This window comes from Dama dama, chromosome 29, assembly GCF_033118175.1.
Source record: "Dama dama isolate Ldn47 chromosome 29, ASM3311817v1, whole genome shotgun sequence".
Taxonomy (NCBI): Eukaryota; Metazoa; Chordata; class Mammalia; order Artiodactyla; family Cervidae; genus Dama; species Dama dama.
In genome coordinates, this window is record NC_083709.1 from 25,651,518 (window position 1) to 25,678,670 (window position 27,153).

The window sequence follows — 27,153 nt, forward strand, 5'->3', positions numbered from 1 at the left end:
GCGTCAACCATCCCCGCTACCCGGTTCCTTCCTTACGGGGGTGGGGCCTAGAGAGGACGGGTGCTTAGGGAGTGTGTGGTTTTGTTTTTCCCGCCCTTTCTCTCCTTTCCTTTGCTCTCACTATATTCGCGGAGGGTGAGCGAGGAAAGATCGGAAAAAATTTAACCAGAAGAGCACAAGGCGAGAAACGACCGTGGCGTGAAACCAGTTCGGGGACGCGACGCGCACGTGGGCGGGACCGGGGCGGGGCCAGAGCCGCGGGGGCGGGGCTGCGGTTGCGGTCCATTTGCCCGCGGCGGCGGCGAAGCAGCAGGCGGTGGCGAGTGGGTGAGTGAGAAGCCGGCGTGTAGGTGGCTGTTTGGGCTTCGGTGGCGGGGATCGGGCGAGGGCGGCGGTGGAGGCTCTCCCAGGGCTTGGCTCCGCGGGTCTTCTTTTTACTCCCTTCTCCCATGACCGAAAGCGGGCGTCAGGTTCTCCAGCCCGGCGACTAGTGCAGTTGCCTGCATCCGGGCCCCGGACTTCCCGGCAGCGGCGGTGCAGAGATAGGGGCTTAGGGTTCCGTCCCCTTTTCTGCTTTCCCGCCCGCAGTCCCCGAGCTGGCTCCTTCCCGGGGTCCTGGCGTGAGATCCGAAGAGATCGATCCGTCGGATCCCTGTGCAGCGGGCTCGAGGGGAAGGATCCTCGGGCACCAAGAGGCCTGGCCCGGGGAAGGCCAGAGGGCTGGAGGCGCGCGGCTGCTCCGGACCGAGTCGGGGTCCAAGAGAGGATAAAGCGGGATGGGGTGGGCTGGGATAAAACTACTGGCCTACAGAATTGTCTCGGTTTCGAGGTTTCTAAGGATTGCTGATGTTCTGGAATTTGGGGCGGTAGTTCTAGACTGGGTTTTGCTCCCGTTCTGTGGTTCGTGACCTGTTTACTTCTCTTCTCCGAGATTGCACAGACTTAAAGGAAGTGACCATTATGATTTGGGCATCCGTTGACTGATGGTATCAGTTGCAGAAAGATGTGCCCTGATTACGCGTCTGCTTTGACCACACAGGGTCTGACTGGCCCTGGTGCTCTCCATCAAGCTTCTGTATTCAGGAGACTGGGAGGTCATGCACTTGCCCGAGAGAGGTGGCCCTTTCCGAAACAAGGGAGATTGTTAGGCTTTAGTGAAAAGAGTCTGACTGTGGCCAGTGGATAAATTCCGATTCAGATTGTTCTCATCTTTCTTGTGATCCAAAGCGGGGGGGGGGGGGGGGGTCAATCCATCTGGCATTTAAATTTGTACAAAGAGATTGGAAAATACTGTTATATCTTAACCGATGATCTTAGACGTTGGAAAACTTTTAAATTGATGTGAAAGTCACAGAAGCAGGAATATAATACATGGGAAATTAATAGCCTGGAGTCAGAATACTTGAAATACGATGGTGTTATGTGACACAGATAGTATTGTCGGCACCTTGTCAGTCTAGGAAAGCCCTGAATCAGTTGGAAACTAACATCATGATGAATGTACTCTGTGAAACAAAAACAAGAGACGTGATAGACTGTGCACTAGGCCGGTAGTAACCTGCCCCAGGGAACAATTACATAGGAGCTAAAGGGTTTTTTCCCCCCACCTTATAAAGTTGATAAAATAGTGTCGTTTTTTTGTTGTTTTTTTTTTCTACTGGCTCTGTTAGCAATCCAAATTAATTTTCAGAGAAAGAAAAAACCAAAGACTCCTGTCTTTCAAGACTGCCCTGGGGCTCTGTTTTAATTAAGTAATTCTAAGGAGTAGTAGGTTAGCCCGCCTGTTTGAGAAACTGGAGCTGTTGAGAGATGGTCAGATAGGGCTATGGTGAACTACACCTCTGAGTCTTGGAAAGTGTTGCAAACTCTTTTTTATCTGGCATTACAAGGAGTTCAGTGTCAATAAAATCTGTCTGGGCAGGTCCTATTTTGGAAGGCGGGCTATTTTATTAGGACCCTGCTTCTCTTAGGGTTGTGTGTGTGTGTGCATGTGCATGCTCAGTCACTCAGCTGTGTCTGACACTATGACCCCGTGGACTGTAGCCCCAGGCTCCTCTCTCCATGGAATTTACCAGACTAGAATCCAGGGGTGGGTTGCCATTTCTCCATCCAGGGGGTCTTCCCACCCCAGGGATTGAACCCAAGTCTCTTGAGTCTCCTGCATTGCCAGACAGCTTCTTTACCACCGCACCATCTAGGAAGCCCTCTCTTAGGATTGTGAAGTCTCTCAGTCGTGTCCGACTCTTTGTGACCCCATGGACTGTAGCCTACTAGACTGCTTCGTCCATGGGATTTTCCTGGCAAGGGTACTGGAGTGGGTTGCCATTTCCTTCTCCAGGGGATCTTCCCAACCCAGGGATCAAACCCGGGTCTCCGGCATTGCAGGCAGACACTTTACCCTCTCTTAGGATTGGGAGGTAATAAACAGACAGCATGATTATGAGAAGTGTGGGCCTAATGATGGTTGAGTTCTTCTTTACAACAGCAGTAAGGGCCAACCAACTTTGTAAATATCAATCAGAGAAGAGATGGCTGATTTTTAGCAGAGGTTTAAAAAAAGCAAAACTTTAAAACTACCCCTGTGCTAACCATTTTAACATGTGGTAATTAATCTTTATGTCTGCATGTGTTGGATTATTTTCAGCAAGTATATTAGGTACACCCTCATGAACCTGTTCTTTGTTTACAGGAGTGTGGCAAGCACTGTGTCACCCAATTTGGATCCTGGCTTCCCTCAAAACTTTTGTTTCATAACTGTCTGGTGTAGCCAGCACTACATGTAAAAAGATATATTGATGAAAGACTCTTGATTTCAAGCCATTTCTGTATATATGGATTTTCTTTACCAAAGATGATGACTTTAACTGTTAGTAAATTCATTTTACTGCTCTTTAACTATACTTCTCTGTGACTTTAATTTCTTAAGTTATTTCTGCTAGTAGGATTTAAAGCTAAACAATTCAGCATAATCTTCATCCTTTATTTTCTTTCTGATGATACTAGCAGTAAGATTGAACGTAGTTAGTGGCCTATAATAGAACACTTTTCACAATTAGGTAAAAGGTTGTGCTATAATCTAACCAGATTTTGTTCCAGGGCTCAATTCCACTTAAGGAAGTGTTTTTTATTTTCAGTACAATGATGAAATGTTTGAGTGGCAGTATTGCCTTTATGATTATTCACCTTTTTTATCCAAAATGGAAGAACAAAAGAATATGTTACAGTATACTTGTATGGGTCTGTGTTTACTTAATGCATCTCCTTGGCCTCTAAAGTTTGCTGTTATTAATTATCTTAGCATCATTACAGTTTCTATTCAAATTATATTCCTATATTCTGTCATTGTAAAGTATTTAAATGGTATCTGTAACAGTGGATTTTTTTTTTTTTTTCCTTTTCTGACTGAGTCATGTGGCCTACAGGATCTTAGTTCCCTGACCAGGGATTGAACCCACGCTCCCTGCATTGGGAGCATGGTGTCCTAATCACTGGACCACCAGCGAAGTCCCAACAGTGGATATTTTAAGCAAGCTATACAACTGATACTGAGTGTAATCTCTAAAGTCTATTAAATTGATACAGCACATTTAAAAATGTGAATATTTCCTAAATGAATTTCTAAAATAAAAAATACACAAGAACTGTCTTTGCGTTAAACCATTTCTGCACATACTTACAGTAAGGCATTTTGCCAAACGCTGTATGTCTATTCTTGACATCATGATAAAAGTTCTCATACAACACTCTAAAGTTAGAGTATTTTATTTTTTGCTTTTCATCAGTCTCTGAGCTCTCCTGACAAGGTGTAGAAAAAGTTCTTTATTTGAAGTAAAATGGTTTACTTTGACATGAATTTAGTTATAGATCAAATCTTATTTCTAAAGCAATCATACAGGCAAAGATAGATATATCATAGCTCACCTATTAACTACTATCCTTTACTATTAGGTAAGACTTCCCTGGTGGCTCAGACGGTTAAAACGTCTGCCTGCAATGCAGGAGACCTGGGTTTGATCCCTGGGTCGGGGAGATCCCCTGGAGAAGGAAATGGCAACCCACTCCAGTACTCTTGCCTGGAAAATCCCATGGATGGACAAAGGAGCCTGGCGTACTGCAGTCCATGGGGGTCTCAAAGAGTCGGACACGACTGAGTGACTTCACTTTCACTTTTACCATTATAATGAAGAGATTCCACAATTTTAGACTTGCCTAAATAAAATTGGCACTGAATATGCATTCAGTGCATATTCAATTTTAATATTAGACAGGAATGATTCATTTTGCATTCATACCTCATTGAATGTACAGTGTTAGAGTGATTCATTGGAATGGGTTAAGATGTCAAAATGGCAACCCACTCCAGTGTTTTTGCCTGGAGAATCCCAGGGACAGGGGAGCCTGGTGGTCTGCCGTCTGTGGGGTCGCCCAGAGTCGGACACGACTGAAGTGACTTAGCAGCAGCAGCAAGATGCCGAAGAGACCTGGATTCTAGTGTGGTTCAGTGACCTTGGGCAGTTCACTCTTCTCTATTTTCTCAGTAGATTGAAAGGGCCCATCCAACCATTTAGTTAGTCCTCTACATGTTTTAAATAATTAAAGCTTTTTTTTACTTCAGCCATTTAGTGTAGAAGCTTCTTTGTAATGATAAAATGCCATACTGCTTTCTTGAATAGCATATTAAATATATTTCTTATTTCTTGAACAGCATATTAAATATACTTACCTCACTTTAAACACCTGTATTTGGCTTTAGTACCCTTGATGGCCAAAGAGTATGTTGAGAATAATCATGTGTGTTGTGTTTCCTCGTTTTCTCGTATGGTTCCAGATTGTTGTGGTCTTATAATCTTTTGTCTTTCTTTTCTCTCTGCCCCCCGCCACACTCCGCCCCCCCCCCCCCCCCTCCGCGCCGGCCCGTAGCAGCTTTTAAGGTTTTCTACTGCCAGGTATGGACTGCCATAACAAAGTACCACAAACTGGGTGATGTAAATATGATAAAACTGTATCCTGTCTCAATTCTGAAAGCTAGAAGCCCAAAATGAGTGGTTGGCAGAGGCATGCTCCTCTGAAGACTCCAGAAAAGAATCTTTGCCTCTTTTTAGCTTCTGGTAATTACCAGCACACATACCTTGGCTTGCAGCCACATCACTCCAGTTTATTTTCATCTTCACATGGCCCTGTTTCTGTCTGCACGTCTCCAAAGCTTTCTCTCCTTGTCAGGACACCAGCCATTGTATTAGGACCACCCTGATCCAATACCACCTCATCCTAACTTGATTACACTTGTTTCTAAGTAAGCTCACAGGGGGTTAGGACGTGAACGTCTGTTTGGGGTGGGGAAGGACAGTCCAGCCCACGGCAGGTGCCATGGTCTCTTGGTGAGCCCTCCCTTTCCCAGTTGGCTTCTCTTTAATTCCTATGGGTCAGGAACCAAATAGCCAATCATATTAGAATTGCAAATAGGCTGGCTACCCAGAAACAGTGAGGATCTATACAATGAGCTTTAGTATATAATATTTCATAGTAATGTTCAAAGGCTTTTTTTAAGGTCATTATTTCAGATTTCTAAGTGTGTATCCTGATTATAAGTGGTAATTTACTACTGTGTATCATGAAATTATCATCACATCAGCAAACACTTAATGTGCACCTGTCATGCATAGTAGAAGACATGCTTTCACATCTTTTTGACTGGAGAGGAGAAAACCACATATATCTAAATCATTTAAGTTTTTTTTTTTTTTAACCTTAGAGTGCGCTTTTTTTTTTAATTGAAGTATAGTTGATTTACAGTGTTATACAGTGTGTACAACACACATATCCATGTGTGTTGTACAGCACATGGATATATCCACTCTTCAGGTTATTTTCCCAGATAGGTCATTGCAGAGTATCAGAAGAGTTTCCCGTGTTACGCAGCAGGTCCTTATTAGTTATCCATTTTAAACAGAGTAGTGTGTATATATCAGTGGGCTTCCCAGGTGGCTCAATGGTAAAGACTCTGCCTACCAACGCAGGAGATGTGAGTTTGATCCCTGGGTTGGGAAGATCCCCTGGAGGAGGAAATGGCAACCTGCTCCAGTATTCTTCCCTGGAGAATCCCATGGACAGAGGAGCCTGGCGGGCTGCAGTCCATGGGATCACAAACAGACGGACATGACAGTATGCGCACACGTGTATATATATCAATACCAACAGTTGTGTTTTTGATGGATGACTTTTAAAATCGCTGAACTTGATCACTGGTTTTGTATGTCATTGTCCAGGTATCCCTGGAGCTTTCAGATAATGTGACAGTTGGGATGCAGTGATGTCGACCCTCTGCCCACCACCATCTCCAGCTGTTGCCAAGACAGAGATTGCTTTAAGTGGTGAATCCCCTTTATTGGCAGCGACCTTCGCTTACTGGGACAATATTCTTGGTCCCAGAGTAAGGCACATCTGGGCTCCAAAGACAGAACAGGTACTTCTCAGCGACGGAGAAATAACTTTTCTTGCCAACCATACCCTCAACGGAGAAATCCTTCGAAATGCAGAGAGTGGGGCAATAGACGTGAAGTTCTTTGTCTTATCTGAGAAAGGAGTAATTATTGTTTCATTAATCTTCGACGGAAACTGGAATGGGGATAGGAGCACCTATGGACTATCGATTATACTTCCCCAGACAGAGCTGAGCTTCTACCTCCCACTTCACAGAGTGTGTGTGGATAGATTAACTCACATTATCCGGAAAGGAAGGATATGGATGCATAAGGTGAGTGGGTTTGGAACTTATTAAGCATGCTGACCTAGCCACTGAAAGTTTACCTTCCAATACATTTATTTCTGGCTTCTTAGGTGGCTCAGTGGTAAGAGCCCGCCTGCCAATGCAAGAGACTGGATTCAATCCCTGGGTGGGGAAGATCTCCTGGAGAAGGAAATGGCATCCCACTCTAGTAATGCCATGGTCAGAGGAGCCTCTCAGGCTACAGTCCATGAGGTCACAAAGAATCAGACACAACTGAGTAGGCATGCAAGCACATTTATATGTAATTTTTAGAAATTATATACAGTTAACTTCAAACAGGAGCTATTATTAGCTTCTACGATATTAGGTACAAATCAATCTAGGCTTATATTTGTCGTTTCTAACCCTGGAAGGTAGGAGATGATGGCTCCACATTGTAAACAGAAAACCAAAGCTTAGAGAAATTAAGAAACATAAGTTTCCGAGTCTGGATTTGTCTTGCAACATGTTTGACTCTGAAAGCTTGTTTTTGCATTGCATGACCCTGTCTTTCACTCACTGTGTAATGTGTAAGCAGTTTAGGACAATTGTTTCATAAGCCTTTGCCCATATAACCTTTGGTCCCTTTAAGTTCTTTGCCAAGTTCCCAAATTTTTAAAATTAAAAAGTTGGACCAAATGGTATTCAGAAGATATTCCTTTCAATATTGTGACTTGAGCTAGAGGAAATTATTGTTATCACCTAAATCCTATAGTTTAATATATAGTGATATTTATATTTCCATATACTGTAATTCTGACACATGAGAAGAACAAATTTCATTCTTTCTGCTTTGCAGTTTGATACTAATATGGAAATCCAACTATGTTTCAAGGTGTACCTCCTTAATTCTCACGTATATAAAAATAATTTAAAATCTAGCTCTGTATTCCCTAGATTCATCTTCATCTTATCCAGTTTGAAGAGTACAAATCATTAGTTTCTTTTGTGAAACTTTGCAGATGTTACATTGACTGTTTTTCTGTCAAATTACATTTTTAACTGCAGACGAAAAGGGTGTTATTTTATTTCGTATTGTCTATGAGAGCATGGATTTGTTGGCTGCTTCCCACCCACCCCTCTTTTTTTGACCCTAAAGTGGAAAGTATTTTTCCCATGAATTAAATTACCCAGGAAGATGTCTGCCATTTAACTGTATTGTGGAAAATAAACAAGTATCTAAAGGTTGTGGTTTATTAATTTTAATGAATTTTCTCTTGCTCAGGAGAGGCAAGAAAATGTCCAGAAAATCGTCTTGGAAGGCACAGAGAGAATGGAAGATCAGGTAAGGTGCAGATTTCTCATCCCCGGACACAGCCAGACCCACCACTGAGGGCTGTATAAAGCTAACGGGTGCTTCTGTTAAACCTCCCTGGTGTCTCAGATGGTAAAGAGTCTACCTGCAATGCAGGAGACCCGGGTTCAATCCCTGGGTTGAGAAGATTCCCTGCAGACATTATTAGTTTGACAGAGCGAGCCTAAATGCGAACAGAATCTTTATGGAGATAAATGGAATAACCTGGATGAAAACTTCTGTATCTTAGACCTGAAGAGTTAAATAAATAAAGGATAATAAGAGCTGCATCTACAAATTAATATTTTGCTACCTTTTTTCCATTTGCATAGGATAAGTTTTGGACAAGTTGCGCATAGTAAAAATTTTAAGTGCTATGTATTAGATTATTTTTTTAAGGTATTGCTTCTTAAGTATTTCCACAGAAGTAGTTGTAGCAGGAGAGTGAGTACCCCTAAGATATCTGGGAGTACACACACAGGTCTAGGCATAATACTTCTTTGAAGTCTCAATTGTATCTTTAAAACTCTTGCAATTTTTTTTTTTAACTCTTGCAATGTTTTTTAATTGGAGGATAATTGCTTTACAGTCTTGTGGCAGTCTCTGCTGTACATGAACCAGGCATAAGTTTGAATTTGTATACATCCCATCCCTCATAAGCCTCCCTACCCGCCCCACCGCACCCTTCTAACAGAGCACCAGGGAAGGCTCCCTGTGTTACACACCAGCTTCCCACTACCTATCGATTTTACACATGATAGTGTGTGTCTATGTCAATGCTCCTTTCGCAATCTAAACCTCATGCAGTTTACATTTTATTCCGTGATGTATCTATTTGTTTTACTATTACGGTTTGCCATTAGTATTCCTCACCTTCTTACCATTCTGGCTTCTGGTGGTATCAAGTCTCCAGGAAAACATCTCATGTTTATCCCATGGCTTTGAACATCCTTAGGGAGCAGGCACCAGGGTTTGAGAAGCATGATTGCAAGGGTATGGCTTCCGTCATGGAAATTAATTACAAAGCATTTCAACCCAGGGCAGAGATTTTCTGAAGGGAGATCTTCCCCCAGGGAAAGGGTTCTCTGCTTTTACTCTCATCGCCTCTGGCCACCCTCGTTGCTCCTCTGAAAACTCCAGTGTAAACAAGCCTTCTCTCTGGTTCTCTTTGGGATGCCTGAGACAAATGGTATTTGAAACAATAACTTTTTCTACAAATTTGTCAGGATATAGGAACATAAACAAGGCAAATACAAAATGCTATAAAATGACTTTCTTTACAAAATTTATATTTTATATATATATACTGAGCGACTAAGCACACATACTTGAACAAACAGGAGGTTTTTAAACGGGAACTTTGCTGCTGAGAAATTCAAGACATTTTAGAGCCTCTTCTGTGCTCATCCATCTAGTATTTGTTGTTGTTAAGCTTCAGTGAGGATCTCCATTTGCTTATGATGATAAATGTCTGAGATGCTGTGTATAAATAGTATATATGCCTACACCATGGGGTCGAAAAGAGTCGGACACAACTGAGTGACTGGACTGAGCTGAAAGGGAAGGTATGTGCTCAGTCGCTCAGTCGTGTCCCACTCTTTGCGACCCCATGGACTGTAACCCGCCAGGCTCCTCTGTCCATGGGGATTCTCCAGGCAAGAATACTGGAGTGGGTTGCCTTGCCCTCCTGCAGGAGATCTTCCCAGCCCAGGGATCAAACCCAGGTCTCCCGCACTGCAGGCGAATACTTACCATCTGGGCCACAAGGGAAGCCCAAGAAGACTAGACTGGGTGGCCCATCCCTTCTCCAGGGCATCTTCCCAACCCAGGAATCAAACCAGGGTCTCCTGCATTGCAAGTGGATTCTCTACCAGCTCAGCTACCAGGGAAGCCCCAAAGGGACGGTATTCTCCCATAATTATCCTTTCTGAAAAGGAGTTGTCTGATAATTGAGTTCTTGCAAATCTCACATCATGTGGTTGCAGTGACTTTATTTTGAGCAATAAATACTATTTGACGATGATATATAGTCTACAACAAGTTTAATCATGCTAGTTTTAGATGCTTGTAGCTGTCATATGATAAAATTGTTTTACAAGGAAGCAAATTTAACACAAGATTGATCATTAGTCTTTTTGAATTACATGTGTTGATTGTTGTAATTATAAACTGAGATTTAAAAAATTACTTTAAAAAGAAAAAGCAGTGAAGGTTTTATATTCATAGGTTACTACAGGATGGAATTTTTTTATAATAAAACATTCTGAGTGATACAAGGGGGCCTATGACTTAGGATACTGTATCCAGAGGCAGCATCATATTTAAATTCTGAAGCAACTTAACATGATATGGGGCTCTGAAAACTACGTTAAGTCACTCAAAAAAAGGACTGGTCATAGGAATGCAGAGTTTCTACTTCAAATATGCGTGTAAGGAGCTTCAGTTCAGTTCAGTCACTCAGTCGTATCCGACTCTTTGCGACCCCATGGGCTGCAGCATTCCAGGCCTCCCTGTCCATCACCAACTACCAGAGCTTGCTCAAACTCATGTCCGTCGAGTGAATGATGCCATCCAACCATCTGATCCTCTGTCGTCCTTGTCTCCTCCTGCCTTCAATCTTTCCTGGCATCTGGATCTTTTCCAGTGAGTCAGTTCTTCACAACAGGTGGCCAAAGTATTGGAGTTGCCGCTTCAGCATCAGTCCTTCCAATGAATATTCAGGACTGATTTCCTTTAGGATTGACTGGTTGGATCTCCTTGCAGTCCAAGGGACTCTCAAGAGTCTCCTCCAACATCACAGTTCAAAAGCATCAGTTCTTTGGCGCTCATCTTTCTTTATAGTCTAACTCTCACATTCGTACATGACTACTGGGAAAATGATAGCTTTGACTAGACTGACCTTTGTCTGCAAAGTAATGTCTCTGCTTTTTAATATGCTCTCTAGGTTGGTCATAACTTTTCTTTCAAGGAGCAAGCATCTTTTAATTTCATGGCTGCAATCACCATCTGCAGTGATTTGGGAGTCCAAAAAAATAAAGTCTCTCACTATTTCCATTGTTTCCCCATCTGTTTGCCATGAAGTGATGGGACCGGATGCCATGATCTTAGTTTTCTTAATGTTGAGTTTTAAGCCAACTTTTTCACTGTCCTCTTTCACTTTCATCAAGAGGCTCTTTCGTTCTTCTTCACTTTCTGCCATAAGGGTGGTGTCATCTGCATATCTGAGGTTATTGATATTTCTCCCAGAAATCTGGATTCCAGCTTGTGCTTGATCCAGCCCGTCATTTTGCATGATCTACTCTGCATATAAGTTAAATAAGCAGGGTGACAATATACGTCCTTGACATACTCCTTTCCCGATTTGGAACCAGTCTGTTCCATGTCCAGTTCTAAATGTTGCTTCTTGACCCGCATACAGATTTTTCAGGAGGCAGGTCAGGTGGTCTGTTATTCTCATCTCTTTAAGACTTTACCACATTTTGTTGTGATCCACACAGTCAGAGGCTTTGGCATAGTCAGTAAAGCAAAAATAGATGTTTTTCTGGAATTCTCTTGCTTTTTCTCTGATTCAACAGATGTTGGCCATTTGGTCTCTGGTTCCTCAGTGCCTTTTCTGAAACCAGCTTGAACATCTGGAAGTTCACCGTTCATGTACTGTTGAAGCCTGGCTTGGAGAATGTTGAGTATTACTTTGCTAGTGTGTGAGATGCATAATTGTGCAATAGTTTGAACATTCTTTGGCATTGCCTTTCTTTGGGATTAGAATGAAAACTGACCTTTTCCAGTCCTGTGGCCACTGCTGAGTTTTCCAAAGTTGCTGGCATATTGAGTGCAGCACTTTGACATCATCGTCATCTTTTAGGATTTGAAATACCTCAACTGGAATTCCATCACCTCCACTAGCTTTGTTCGTAGTGATGCTTCCTAAAGCCCACTTGACTTTGAATTCCAGGATGTCTGGCTCTAAGTGAGTGATCTCACCATCATGATTTCCTGAGTCGTAAAGATCTTTTTTGTACAGTTCTTCTGTGTATTCTTGCCACCTCTTCTTAATATCTTCTGCTTCTGTTAGGTCCATACTGTTTCTGTTTATTGTGGCCATCTTTGCATGAAATATTCCCTTGGTATCTCTAATTTTCTTGAAGAGGTATCTAGTCTTTCCCATTCTGTTGTTTTCCTCTATTTCTTTGCATTGATCACTTAGGAAAGTCTTCTTATCTCTCCTTGCTATTCTTTGGAACGCTGCATTCAGATGGGTATATCTTTCCTTTTCTCCTTTGCCTTTAGTTTCTCTTCTTATCTCAGCTATTTGTAAGGCCCTGTCAGACAACCATTTTGCCTTTTTGCATTTCTTTTTCTTGGGGATGGTCTTGATCACTGCCTCCTGTACAATGTCACAAACCTCCATCCATAGTTCTTCAGGCACTGTATCAGATCTAATCCCTTGAATCTGTTTGTTACTTCCACTGTATAATCATAAGGAATTTGATTTAGGGTCATATCTGAATAGTCTAGTGATTTTCCCTACTTTCTTCAATTTAATGTAAGGAGTTTAAATATAATCATTTCATGAAATGTGAATGAGGGGATAAGTTTTGTTCTTAGATTGATCTTAATTATGTGATTTTAAAAACATGTTTAGCTAAAAATTTATAGACATATGACAGTTTCATCTGCCTCTGTAAAAGTTTGTGATTTCAAGATGGGCAAAACATTTTGCAGGAGTAACGGTAGCAATGAATACATGCGGGAGCCGCCTGTGGTTGAGGCATTTCACACGTGCGGTGTTCTCTATTGAGTTTTCAACTTCATTCTGTAAACTGCAGATTTTAAAATTACATTTTTGAGATGTAAGCAGTCATAGTATAACCTTGAAAGAACACTAAAGGAAACTTGTCTTCTTTACTGATTCTTAAAAATACATGCTATGACTTTGATTTGGGTAGATTATACCTTATTATGAATATAGAGATTGAGTATTGACTCAAGCTTTACTACTGAGTTATCTACTGAGAATTTTAAAGCTTTTTACACTTGTCTTTCCCCATTTTTAATATAAAATGCGTCGATGATCTTTGATTAACGAGAGTTCTTATATCTCACAATAAAATTGCAAAGGAGATTCTTTCTAAATTTGGTGTGCTGATTTAATTATTGCATGTAAATGATAAACCAATGATTCCATTCTGACTAAAAAAACATTATTCCTGGAAGAATGAAAAGGAGTTTTAAATAGCACATAAGACTTTTAGAAATAGAAAGGTTTGGGAGTAGACACTGTTTGAGGCTGTGTTTGAATGTATGTCCTTAGGTTCTCAGTCGTGTCTGACTCTTAGCGACCCCATGGACTGTCCCCACCAGGCTCCTCTGTCCATGGAATTTTCCAGGCAGGAATACTGGAGTGGGTTGCCATTTCCTCCTCCAGTGTTTGAATGAGTTATCAAGTATTTCTGTTAAAGGGTGTTATTCTTTGCTTTCAGTTTTTGATTTGTTATTGCCAACTTCCTCCTATATTGTGTGATTTTCTTCACCTCATTTTACTTTTTTGTGCAGGGTCAGAGTATTATTCCAATGCTTACTGGAGAAGTCATTCCTGTAATGGAACTGCTTTCATCTATGAAATCGCACAGTGTTCCTGAAGAAATAGATGTAAGTCCTCAGTTGTCATGTTAAATGGGAGCAATGGTACCATTTATTAATTCCTCTAAGTTATATTACTATTACATATATTAGTAATGTTCTAATTTTAGTAGTACACGTTTTTATCATACATATCATTCAGATGAATTATGAGCCACTTTAACAAACACATTTAAAATCCTGAATTTAATGGCCAAGCAGAAACTTTTTGGTTAGTAATAGCAGTTATGATAAATTTATTTAGTTAAATTGTCCACTTTTATATTTCCTAGAAGTATGAGAATTTCAGACCTTAGAGAGTCAATCAGTGTTTAGTGCAGTACTTTTTGTAAGAAAGCAGTGTACAGATCACTAGCTGCTAATGGAAGTTCCCTTATCTTCACTAGTGTGATTTCCTTAATCGCTCATTTGTTGAGGACATTGAGAATTACACACTATAGACGTGAAGAGAAATCTTTAGGCAACTAATTTAGCTGCTTCCTGACTTTGTAATTAAGATTTGTTTCCTGATTGTGGCAGCTCAGAAGAGGAAGTAGTTCTTGTAAAAACGGCTGCTTAACCTGTCTCACCAGCTCTCGCGTCCTTTGTTCTGCAGGTTTCCATCGGTGACACAGATTGTTTTGTGGGGATTTGTGATGCTCAGAAATGAGGGCAATGTGTCGTATTAAACCTAGACTTCAGAAAACTTATGTATTAAAATTTTATTTCAACGTTTTGTTAACAGCCAGAATATTCTTTTTTTTCCTTTTGGTGCATTTTAGATAGCTGATACGGTTCTCAATGATGACGACATTGGTGACAGTTGCCATGAAGGCTTTCTTCTCAAGTAAGAATGTTGTTTCTTTTCATAAAAGCTGGATGAAGCAGATGCAGATCTTATGCTCACCTGTGACAAGATTGGGAAGGAAGGGAATAATAAGAGAATGCCTAACTAGATTATTCTAGGCTCAGCGAGGCACGGTTTAATTATTGCTTAGCTTTGCGTTGCTTCTTTACTTATTACATACCTATGATGCATTTGATGCGACTCTTTTTAATATTTAAGGAAGCTGAGTTTCCCAAGTGTCTAGATGAGAATTCTTGGACCCTTGTCTGGTTCTGGTTTCTTGTTTTTCTTCTCATTAAAGAACGCTTTCTAATTAAGTTGTTATACTTAGGCCTAGAAAAGAAAATTCTCCTATTTGTACCGATCCTTTCCTTGTCACAGTAGATTTTAGAGTGTGAGCTCTAAAATCAGGCGTCCTGGCTTGCTGCTGTGTATCCCTGAGCAAGCTACGTGAGCTTTTCCTCATCTATAAAATGGGACAATATTACCTACTTCATAGGAGTGTTGTAAGATTGAGTGAGATGAATCGTATTGGGCATTTAAAAGTGCATGGCACATATGGGCACATAATAATAGCAAATAGCTAACACTTTCTATTTATTTATTCTAAGAAAAATGATAACAATGATAATGGCCAGTGTTTATTGAGTGCCTGCATATTAGTCCCCTAAGTGCTCTGCCTGCGTTTATAATCTCATCTTCTACCTGAGTGTTTCTTTACAATTACAGATTATCATGAAATTTTATTTTAAAAAATGAGGAATGAAAGGATAAAGTCCTTGCTTTTACCTCTGCAGTCTTCTCCTGTAGGCTCATGATGGGGTCTTAAAGGGCTGTGTTTAACCTCAAAGCCTTACATGGCTGGAATCAGAAGCGCTTTAGTCCTGATTCTGCTCAGTGTCAGCCACTCATGATGGTATTTTTAACATCATGTTAAAATGATGTTATTTTTTAACATTTGACTTTAAACAAACCACTTTAACCTCTTTATACCGCAGTTTCTTCCACTATAAAACAGTGATATTTTACTAACTGCATTGTTTTAAGGTTCAGATAGAATCTGTGAAAGGCATGTGGTGGAAAATGCAGAGTACTATAGAAATAAAAGATGACATTATGATCAAAACTTTGGTGTCCATCATTTAAAGCTATTCAGAGTTTTTTGAAGTTCACTTGTCTTTTTTTTTTTTAGTTTGTGAAATTATTTTACAGTCAACAGTTTTAATCTTTTTTTTTTTCAATTCACAGTGCTATCAGCTCACACTTGCAAACTTGTGGCTGCTCTGTTGTAGTAGGTAGCAGTGCAGAGAAAGTAAATAAGGTAATTTATTTTGTAATCCAGCAAATGATCTGATTTTTTAATACTGCTAATGTATGTGGATTGTTATTTAAAGGTTAGGTTGCAATCAAGATGATCTTATAATATTAGGAAGCAATATAATCTGACCAAATTACTGGAACACCCTATTGCAAAAATAAGTTTAAAGTAAACTATCTGAAAAGGAAGTCATTTATCAGTTTCATCATGAAAATTTATAAATACTAGTCTCAGTATTGTATAAATGGTTTTGAGAATATTTTAAAATCAGATGTTTTTAAAAATATTTGTCTTCTATTTCCTGATGTTATCTTTAATGTATATGAAGATAGCCATGTTCTTTTGGTACTAATTCCAAAGAAATGGTATCTCATCATTCATCTTGATTTCATTACCTTGCTTTTCCCTCTAAGTCTTTTCCTTTTACGGAACTATTGCTAGTAAGTGGTCACTGGAGGTTTTATGGCAACATTTGTGACCACCTCCTTTAGTGCTGTATGAGAATCCATGAACCTTTCCAAACATTAGGTAGTAAACTAAGGGGTTTTTGTACTTTTCTTCACTGATCAGTAATTAGAAAGAGATAAGTGTATGTAGCTTATCAATTTAAGCAAGCCTAATTTTTCAGGTTTTACACAAGAAGTATGTTAGAAGTGATTATTTGCTTGACAAATAATTTCGTAATTTTTTTTTCTGTGATAAGCTTCCCTGTAGACTTACCCAACCCTTGATTTACCAAAATTATATTTCTGATATAACCATTTATAACAGATTAACTTACCTGTTATTCTATTATATCTAGTGGTTTATTATTATCTCTGCTGCCCCAAGAAGGTGGCTTTCAGTTCATGTCCTACAAAGCTTTCAGGTTCCATAACCCTTCCCAGTTGCTTCTTGGGAAGAAAAAGCCTCGACGGTTGGGGTTCTATATTTTACAAACATTTTTCTTATCTACCATCCTCTTTTAGCTTAATAGCTTCTCTTTTATCTTTTTAATTTGAGAATAAAAAAAGGTTGCCACCACTAGTTTAAAAACCACTATTTTAATGTAAAAACTTTGAATATAATCTGAATTCTGAGATAGTTACATGGCTTTTTATTTTTTCCTAATAGATCTATGATCAAATCTTGTCAGAATGATAGGTTTCTAAACCCAAACCAAATGGATTGCTTATTTCAAATTAAATTTGATAGAATTAATTCTCATTCTATTCAAGGATTTAGAAACTCTTTGATATTCATTGTGATGAGATTTCACATATAGAACTTTTAAACAGAAGATATAATTCTGCCTAATTTAACTGCATTTAGTTTTCTCATCCAAATTATTGCTGGGTGGCTATATAATCACTAATTATATTAGGTCATTATTTCCTCATATAAGATTTGGAATAAGGTTCCCATGGTAAAATAAGTTTGAGAAAGTCTGCATATTGTATCAGTCACCTAGAGAGTCACAGTGTGTATTCAAATGGTAATGGTTTTGAGATACCATACAGTTAACTTTACTAACATTTTCCAAGCTTATTTGGCCACAGAATACTTAGTTAAGCAACAGCTGTTATATCCCATAGACTATTCCAGGTTACTGAGAAATACTTATTTCTCAGAATAGGTTTTATTGAAAGTAACACCTGAAATTTCTATTCAGGTCTCTTTCCTAAGCAAACTAGTGGCCTTTTTATCCATATTTTAATGCTAAAATATTTTCATTTTACAGATAGTAAGAACATTATGCCTTTTTCTGACTCCAGCAGAGAGAAAATGCTCCAGATTGTGTGAAGCAGAATCATCATTTAAATACGAGTCAGGGCTCTTTGTACAAGGCCTACTAAAGGTACAGTTTCCATTTATCACAAGTGAAACCAACTCTTTTAAAATCATGTTTGAGATTCTTTATAAATATATGTTGAACATTAGCATTTAATGTGTCTTGTGTTTGTATGGTAAGGAGATGATATGCTTTTCACAGGTCTGAGCATGGAGTGTATATCTTATAAATTTATAGTTTGTGTCAGTAAAACATCACAGAATAGCTGTGTGTTTCTATTTGGTTTCCCATACCTGTCTGGTCTCAGGATTTTTTTTTTTTTAAATGTGCTTGAATCAGTTTACACAACTAAAATGGGAATATTTCTTATTTACTGAACAGATTTGAATTTTTGTGTTACCATTTTATGTTTTATGTAGCACATTCATTTACTGAAAAGAAAATGTTAAGCTGCTTCCTATCTTAAAAAAGTGTATAGGATTTGAGTGGTTTCTGTATATCAGTGTGTATGTATATTTTTATTTTATTTATATATATATAAATATATATATAATTTATTTTATATTTTTTCTTTATTGAGTCTGATTTTCAAGGAGCAAAACAGATAAATATAAATTAATAATTATTTTCAATAATTATGGGAAATCCTTACACGCTTTATTGAATCTATTATTGATGTTTCAATTATCATCAGAGATATGAAGAAGTAGATTTCCTAATGATTATGTGAGTCTCTCAGAGTGATTGCTTTCTTGAGGATATAGGCATAGTAAAATGAAAGAAAAAATACTAAAAATTGTTGCAAGTAAAAATTATATTCAGCTTTTACATTTTCTTTTTTTTTTTTTTGATATTTGAAATACAACTTTATTCTGATTCTAAATGAAAAGGAATGGGAATGACAGTAACAAACAAGATTCCACCTCTCAATATTGTCATGTGACTACAGCAGTCTTATATTTGAAACTCAAGGAGGAAACAGCTGTGTTCCAAAACACCTAAATATGCAGGTCCAAAAAATGAAGGTATTTTTTTTTTTTAAGTGCCACATTCACTCCAAAGCCCATCCATCTCCTTCAGCATCCAAAGATTAAGCACATGTTCTGCTTAGCTATATAATAAAGTGGCAAACACACTGCACCACGGACATCACAGGACAGTTGCCTATAAAACTAGACTTCTGACGCTGGGCCCCAGCCTCACTTTCTCACAGGTCATCATCTTCTTCCGGGAGAGCAGTTGTCTGTGCAACCTCTAAATCATGCTCATACTGTGCTGCCAAGGCTGGGTCCATGACCACCTCTGGCAGGGCAAGAGCAGGCATGGCGACAGACTCCAAGTTAGGGTCTCCAAATCAATTTTCTAGCAAGCCAGAGGAAGGGCTTTTCAAAGTTGTAGTTACTTTTGGCAGAAATGTCATAGTACTGAAGATTCTTCTTTCGGTGGAAGACAATTGACTTTGCCTTAACCTTTCTGTCCCTAAAATCCACTTTGTTGCCACACAACACAATTGGGATGTTCTCACACACTCGAACCAGATCTCTATGCCAGTTAGGCACATTCTTATAATTAACTCTTGATGTTACGTCAAACATTATAATGGCACGCTGAGCTTGTATATAATAGTCATCTCTCAGTCCACCAAATTTCTCCTGACCAGCTGTATCCCATACATTGAACTTAATAGGTCCTCTGTTGGTATGAAACACAAGAGGATGGACCTCCACACCCAAAGTAGCTACATACTTCTTCTCAAATTCACCAGTCAGATGACGCTTCACAGATGTAGTTTTTCCAGTACCACCATCACCAGCCAAAACAAGTTTGAACTGAACTTGGGGTTCTCCTTGGGCAGCTATCACAATGTTACTTCCAGAAGCGTCTCCGCACCCATCTGACTCCAGCTTTTACATTTTCAATAGTATGCTTGCTCTGAGCTCAGAATAATATTGTTTAAATACAGAAACTACTTAAGGGAAACTCATTTTTTATTTGATATGTACAGATCTGAAAATTAGAACTTATCCTATCAAAGGCATAATGAGGTACTTGGTACTTTTATCTCACTTATTGTATAATTTTATCCATTAAAGGGACCTATACCAAATGCATAGCAGAGAATTTGAAACTATAATTTAATGAAAACATGTTTGTTAAGAATTTTCCATGCAAGTTTAAAAAAAAAAAAAGAATTTTCCCTGCAAGTTTAAATTGTATAGCCTTTTAGAGCATACTTTGATATTATAACAGTAGGTACTTGTTATTTGGCAACTGACTACCCAACTGACTATACCTGCAAAGAAGTATACTTACTATAAAAAATGCATTTTCAACTGATACTTAACAGAACATATGAATAACCAAGAATATAAAAAGTCACTTGTAATCTCATAATCCATTGAATAACCCCTATTAATATTTGGCATATATGTTTCTGGTCTTTTTCTTCTTCTGTATTTTTTTCATATCTTCCCCTATCCCCACCAGAAAATTAGATTATACTCTTCATGTTTTAAGCTCCTTTTTTCACAATATATTATGAACATCTTTCAGTATCAACACATAAACATTGGCATCTTAATTTTTAGCAGCTAAACAATAAATTACTTTCATTTATTCAAATGAATAAATACTTATTTCCCTTTTTGGGTGCTCAAGTTGCTTCTGATGTTTTACTATTTAATCCAGTGCTATAGCACACACGTCACTCAAACTTGACACACAACCATGATTCATCTTCTGGGATAAATTTCTAGAGCTGAACTTGCTAAGTGAACCAGTTTTTTAAATTAAAGATAATCTTCCTATCTTTTGGTGTAAAAGACAGTTTTCTCTTCATCCTGACAGGATTCGACCGGAAGCTTTGTGCTTCCCTTCCGGCAAGTCATGTACGCGCCTTACCCCAGCACACACATCGATGTGGACGTCAACGCCGTCAAGCAGATGCCGCCCTGTCACGAGCACATTTACAATCAGCGTAGATACATGCGCTCAGAGCTGGCAGCGTTCTGGCGAGCCACTTCAGAAGACGACGTGGCTCAGGACACCTTCATCTACACAGATGAAAGCTTTACCCCCGACTTGTACGTCATGCCCTGCTTTCCGATGTTGTCATTGAGCAGTATTAGCAAATTGTCTTTTATGAGTAGAAACACACAATCCAGTGTTTAAAAGGGAAGGCATGTATTAATTATGCTCGAAGAAATCTTTGGTGAATCAAGCATTTTTTTTCTTCAATGTCTCTTTTTCTTAGTATGATTGTGTTTGCCATAAGCTAAGTTAGATTAGTCCTTAAAAATAAGTACTTAAGTACTTAATTAACAGATATCCACTGAGCCCCTAGTTACAAGGTGCTAAGGTTTGTTGTTGTTCAGTCGCCGAGTCCTGTCCGACTCTTTGCCACCCCACGGACTGCAGCATGCCAGGGCTCCCCTGTCCCTCACCATCTCCTGGAGTTCACCCAAGTCCATGTCCATTGAATCAGTGATGTTGTGGTTAATGGTGGCCACCCAGACAGCCCCAGACCCAGGTCCTTCCATTGCTTATAGACTAGTGTATAAAGGTCATTAAGAAGCTTATGTATTAACTAAACCAAGGAGGTATTGCTAAGTCTTTTTTTCCCTTGATATATATAAATATAAAATACAGCAAAACTGTGAAAATACATTAATAGAGCATTCTTTTATATTCTCTTGTATTGTGTTATTCATTTCTTACCATAAGGTATGATCGGTAAATTAACAGAGAAAGTAATGATAATAAAATGTTGAACGTAGACCCAACTAAGGAAAAAAAAAAAAAGAAATCTGAACTGTAAAACACTTAAATAACTGAAAAAAACACTGAAATCAGGAAAATAAATTGTTGTATACGATCATGGTTCTCTGTACCCGGCACATAGAATGTGCTCGGTAACCACTGACTAGTAAATAATCCAGGTGTGAGTGGATAGGGCAGCAGTAAAATTGGAGCAAGCAACCCTATCCTGTGTCTTACAGAAGAATTTTGAGCTGAGGCAACAGACTTGGGAAGCGCCAGTAGTCAGAGATCAGGTGCTGCCCACAAGCATAGCAAAGGAACACCGTGTCCTAGGAATCCCGTCTCATGTGTCTCTAGGTTCAGAAAGATGGCTTCATCAGGAACCAGCTCTTCCTGGCTGTCCATTTTTTCTGTTTCTTTGGTAGGTTGCTGGAGAGCTCTTTCAGGGGAATTTGATGAACTTTATCTGAAGTTCTGGAATTTTTTTTTTAGAGGAGATACATGTATGGTTTTAATATGTCTTACTCATTTTAGCCAGTTGTGTTGGCTTCGCTGATTTGACAAACTTTGATGAGCCACTTGTTCTTGTTTGCTGATCATAACAAAGAATGTCATGAACTTTGAAAAACTGTTCTCAGCTGTTAATTTTCTAAACATAAAATTATCCAAAAAATAATATTTTCAAACTCTAGATCGATGTATTATTCACTTTTATGTTTTATGGACATATTTTACTTTTCAGTTTATTTTAAGCAATATTACTTAATTTTAAGGTGTTTTAAATTTTAACTCTTAAAAATAATTTCACTCACTGCCTAAACATGAAAAATCAGTCACTGAATATACTCTTTTTATGACACTTTGCTTCATCTAATTCCCTTTTGACCAAGACAATCAAATTATAAAGTGTTCAGAACACTAGACTTAAATAGCTAAATTCTCTCTCCAAAGCCAGAAAATGGGTGCTGTCAGTATCCACACTGGCCACCAGTTGAACAGCCAGTAATTGTGAAATGCTGATTTTTCTTTGCCCTTTTCTGAGTTTCCTTCTTCTGTAGTAGGGAACACCCAATTCTCTAAAACTAGGAAGTTTTAGGTACTTTGCTATTTACATCTGCACACACATCTCTTTCTTGCTACTTCGATCAGGTATATGATGATCCCTACTATTTTGTTTCTTTTCAGTTAAAAATTGCTTACCTTAGTAAATGTTGTTTTACCCCTCTGACTTGAGTATAGCCTAGTATCCCAGTAAAGTCCTTAGCGAAGTAGAAGCCAGGAAAAGGGAAGGAAGAAGAGAAAGATCAAAGGGGGTTGGGACCTGGGAAATAGATAGTCTTTTTAAAGTGCCTACAATATCCTAAGTTGTATGGTAGATGAACATAATCTCAGGTGTAAACTGGAACTTAATTTCTGACTCTGCTCATTGCCGATGTAGCTAACATTTTCTTAGGTAGCTGATTGATGTTCCTCACCAGATGATGGACTGGTGGATGCAAACCCAGTGGGCAAGATGTTAGAGATAATCATCTGTGTGTGTTCCTTATTCCCACTTGAATGTTTCCTAACATTCTTCCTCTTACTTTTCTTCCTCCAAAACTGCTTATTAGGAGTTATTAGTACATGAGGTTAACCTTTTATTTTGTCTTGGTTTTTAATGGTATTGGTATATATTTATTTTTGTTGCTGTTTTATGTTTTCGAGATGGCAGGAATTGGTAGTTGCATTTACCAATTGCCTAAGGCTCTCAATATTTTTTTATAAGGTGAGGTATTACAATACATTGATAGATACGTACATACCCTTCCTGGGACTGCTTACAATATTAAAAAGAAAATAATTACATTGTGGCCTGACAGACTCCAGTAATAGATAGATAAATGTATCCTTGAGTTAAAATGAGTGTATTAATCTATTTTATTGTATTTCCAAATCTATTTGTTGTATTTTATTGTATTTATTTATGTAATTCTTATAAATATGTTTATAATCCCATTTCAAATAATTTAGTTTGGTTGGTGTGAGAGGTTGTGGAAAACAGCTTTGTATAGCCATGTCAACATGTGGTCTGTTTTCTTCGTAGGAATATTTTTCAAGATGTCTTACATAGAGACACTCTTGTGAAAGCCTTCCTGGATCAGGTAAGTGTTAAACCTGAGATTGTCAGAGTGAATGATATGACATGTGTTCTGTTTCAATATATCCCACAATGCCTATAGAATTAGCTCCTTTTGATTTTTCTAAAGTGTCAAAATTATTTTTCTGCTGAATTATTTGTGGAAAGTAGTTTGTATGTTAACAATTGAAGATGCAGCATCCCCCAGTGTAGATAATAACTTCTAAGCATTAATTTATAACCCAAGGATGTTTTCTTTTAGTGAAGGGACGTTTTGTACAAATGTTGTGTATTTGCCTTAATTAAGCAAAAAATGTTTTTAAGACTTACTTAAATGATAGCATCCTTACTGTCTTGTTTCTTTGTAAAAGATCTATGTTTTAAAGAAAATTTTAGATTATATGGGTCTTATGTCTTAAAATAGAGGGACTTTGTTATGATATCACTCTAAGGATCAGGCCAGGAAACAGTTGTCATAGATGTAGCTTTGAAATAATATAATCCTTGTTAACTAGAAATTTTGGATCCAGGTCTGTGTGATCTGTGACATATTGCAAAGTTCAGGGATAATTCAAAGTCATGTAATTCCATGCTTCCCAAGCAGAAATAAAATTGTTCTACCACTACCCATGCACCCCCACCCCTCAAAATAGAAAAATATGAATATCTCAAAACCATAGTGTAAGCACAGCCCAACCTCTAGGAGCTCCAGTTTTATTTGAAGATGTGGGCAGAGAAAAGCTAAAGTAACACAACCAGAAGTAACCTATATCATGATTTTTAATAAAAATAAATATGGTGGTAGTCTAAAGTAGAAAGACAATTTTGAGTCCATTCTTAAAGAGGAAGCAGAACTGTCAGACCACTCCAGGATGTCCATCTCCTCCTGTCCACCAGGATGTATCCATCTATGGAGACGGTTGGGGAGAGCTGCTCAAACGTGGGTTACCTGCCAGACACTACCAGCAGAAACATGCTGTGGATAAGCAGAACGGGAGCAAAATATTTATGAGCATGCTTCATTTTCCTGCAGGTCTTTCATTTGAAACCCGGTCTGTCTCTCAGGAGTACTTTCCTTGCGCAATTTCTGCTCGTCCTTCACAGAAAAGCCTTGACGCTAATAAAATATATAGAAGATGATACGTAAGTCAGTTTCCCCCATGGAAGAAGAACCTTCATTAATTGCTTTCATTTTGTCCCCTTTGGACCTTTTCTATCTTATAATTTCTCTTATATCATTATTTGTAGGCAGAAGGGGAAAAAGCCCTTTAAATCGCTTCGGAACCTGAAGATAGACCTTGATTTAACAGCAGAGGGCGATCTTAACATAATAATGGCTCTGGCTGAGAAAATTAAGCCAGGCCTCCACTCCTTTATCTTTGGAAGACCTTTCTATACCAGTGTCCAAGAACGAGATGTTCTAATGACGTTTTAAATGTGTAAGCTGTTAAGAATGTTTCGTCACAATCATAATTGCTGCTAAAGTAGGTCGGTGATGCTGGGAAAGGTGACTCCCTCGGGTCATGCTCTAGAGCCCTACTTAGCAATGGCAGTTAGTTACACTACAGTTGTCAAAAAAGTTTGTAAGGGATGTCAGGGGTACAGTTAAAATAAATGCACCTTTTCCTGGATGTGCTGTCTTAGGAGACAGACTTATTATGTTTACAATTATAGTAAATAGTATTGCTGTCTTTTAAAGATGTAGGATATAAACTTGACCACAACTGCTGTTTTTTGAAACTTAACAATTCATGGTTTACAAGCATCAGAGTGATATCTGAGTTAGCTTTCACAGGCATAAGACTACTTGACTTTCCATCTCTTGATGTTCCTTGGTATGTGGGATTACTGTAGTACTTTTACAATCAGCTACAAACCAGAGTATTTAGATTCTTTCAGCTCCACAGAAGGAAGGTAGCTTGAACATAGATTAAGTTTTAGAAAGAAAATATTGCTCAAGCATACATGTTATTGAAATCAATTTTAAGATCCTACTTTGCAGACGTACTCCTCGGCATTCAGTCTGGGTAGAAACGTCAGGCACTGTGTATAGTCCCGATGCTGGTGAACCACAGTCAGCGTGGTTTTTTCTGTTTGTTTGTTGAGCTCTGTCACAGAAAATACAGAGAATTGGATTTTAATGTTTCCATAGTTATTGCCAACTTTTCCAGTTACTTTTCATTATTTTTGAGCCAAACTGAAATGTGTACCTCCTGTGCCTTTTTTCTTTTCCCTTGGAAAATGTAATCACTTGGAAGAAGTTCAGATTTCCCTAGTCACTCATTTTTATCTTGTTTTCCTCTTGTATAGTCTTGCTCTGATTTAATAATCATTATAACTCAGATTATTAAATGGAATAGAAAAATACTCACTAGTAAGATTTCTTTTCAAGAACGAGAATAATACCGTCTTCCTTAAATTTCTGCCCATGTTTTTGGAGTTGTTGCCATGTCTCTTTGCCTTCATCATACGAGGACTAGCAGGAGAAACTTTACTGACCTGCTGTTTTTACTAGGTGCTACTTTGGCAGAACTAAGTGGTCAATTTCTTTTGTTTCCTTCCTGTGTTTGGACCATTGTGCTAGCTATAAAATACCCAATTAACCTAATTCTGTGCTAAAACAGTATTGACAAAACAATATACACAAGCATAAAATATAGTTTTATTTAAAACTGTGGAAGTAACATAAAAGGGAAAGATATGTATAAGAAAGGGAGAAAAGTGATAGAGCCCCTCCACCCTTGCCCACCGAATTTCACCAGAACCAACATAGGTCCTACCAACCTTTCTCATCACTAACAGTAAAGGTGTAGAATTTTTAGACACACACTCAAGTTTTAGACACACTGAACCTGATGAGGGATGCTATGGCTCAGTCATGAAACCGTGTACAGATACCACCTTGTTGAACCCCGTATTCAGTGCTGTTTACTTGCTAGAATATTTAAGTGCTAATTATTTTCTTTTGCTCATTTATTGTACTGTTGTTTGGGATGCAAGTTGTACAGTGAAATAAGTTATTGAAGCATGTGTGCACATTGTTATATGTCTTTCCTCCTAGATGGAGAATTTTGAATAAAATGTCTGAAATTTTGTCTCTCTCAGTTATTTGCTCAGAAAAGCAGTGCTATATTGAACGTCTGATTGACTTCCTTCTTAGCTGACAATCATGGTGTATCTAAACAACCTTTATTTTACTGATATTCTCTTTTGAAAGAAAACATATTTAAAGGTTCTATATGATGCTGGAATCATATGTGGTGTGTTTTTTTGTTCGTTTGTTTGTTTGGTTTTGTCTATTAACTCCCAAGATTGTATTCTGATTTTTTAATTTATATATTAAAATAGCAGATATAAGATAATGCTTGGGCGAATTCTTTTTTCTTAGTTACTACTATAATAATACAACCTAAGCTGAAGTTATTCCTTCCAGGTCGCCAGTATAGGTATACAATATGAAAGTGTAAGAAATCTAAACCCTTCAATCTAGAAGACAAATAAGAGTGACATTTTTACTCCAAGGAAAAAAATTAATTCATAAATAAAACAGTTGAGTTGAAAGGTTTTAGAAGAAGATTGATTCATTGCATCGCTAAATTCTCAAAGAGGAAACCTGAACTTCATATAATGCTGAAAATTAGAAATGAGACAGTAACCACTATG

General features: G+C 38.4%; 1 protein-coding gene and 1 pseudogene across 2 annotated transcripts; one reads left to right on the forward strand and one right to left on the reverse strand.

Moving 5' to 3' along the window:
- The first annotated feature begins 245 nt into the window (after window positions 1-245).
- Window positions 246-26,583, forward strand: C9orf72 (C9orf72-SMCR8 complex subunit). Of its 2 annotated transcripts, none has more exons than XM_061132069.1 (11): window positions 246-327; window positions 6,267-6,754; window positions 7,992-8,051; window positions 13,614-13,709; window positions 14,462-14,526; window positions 15,775-15,847; window positions 17,565-17,681; window positions 20,463-20,698; window positions 23,458-23,515; window positions 24,524-24,633; window positions 24,739-26,583. In XM_061132069.1, exons 2-11 carry the CDS (start codon window positions 6,311-6,313, stop codon window positions 24,923-24,925), a joined length of 1,446 nt encoding a protein of 481 aa, XP_060988052.1. In that variant the 5' UTR covers window positions 246-327; window positions 6,267-6,310; the 3' UTR covers window positions 24,926-26,583. The 2 variants fall into 2 exon arrangements, with proteins under 2 accessions (XP_060988052.1, XP_060988053.1); XM_061132070.1 differs by having other exon boundaries at window positions 320-346.
- On the reverse strand, window positions 18,176-20,344 carry LOC133048419 (GTP-binding nuclear protein Ran-like; annotated as a pseudogene).
- Window positions 26,584-27,153: the final 570 nt, after the last annotated feature.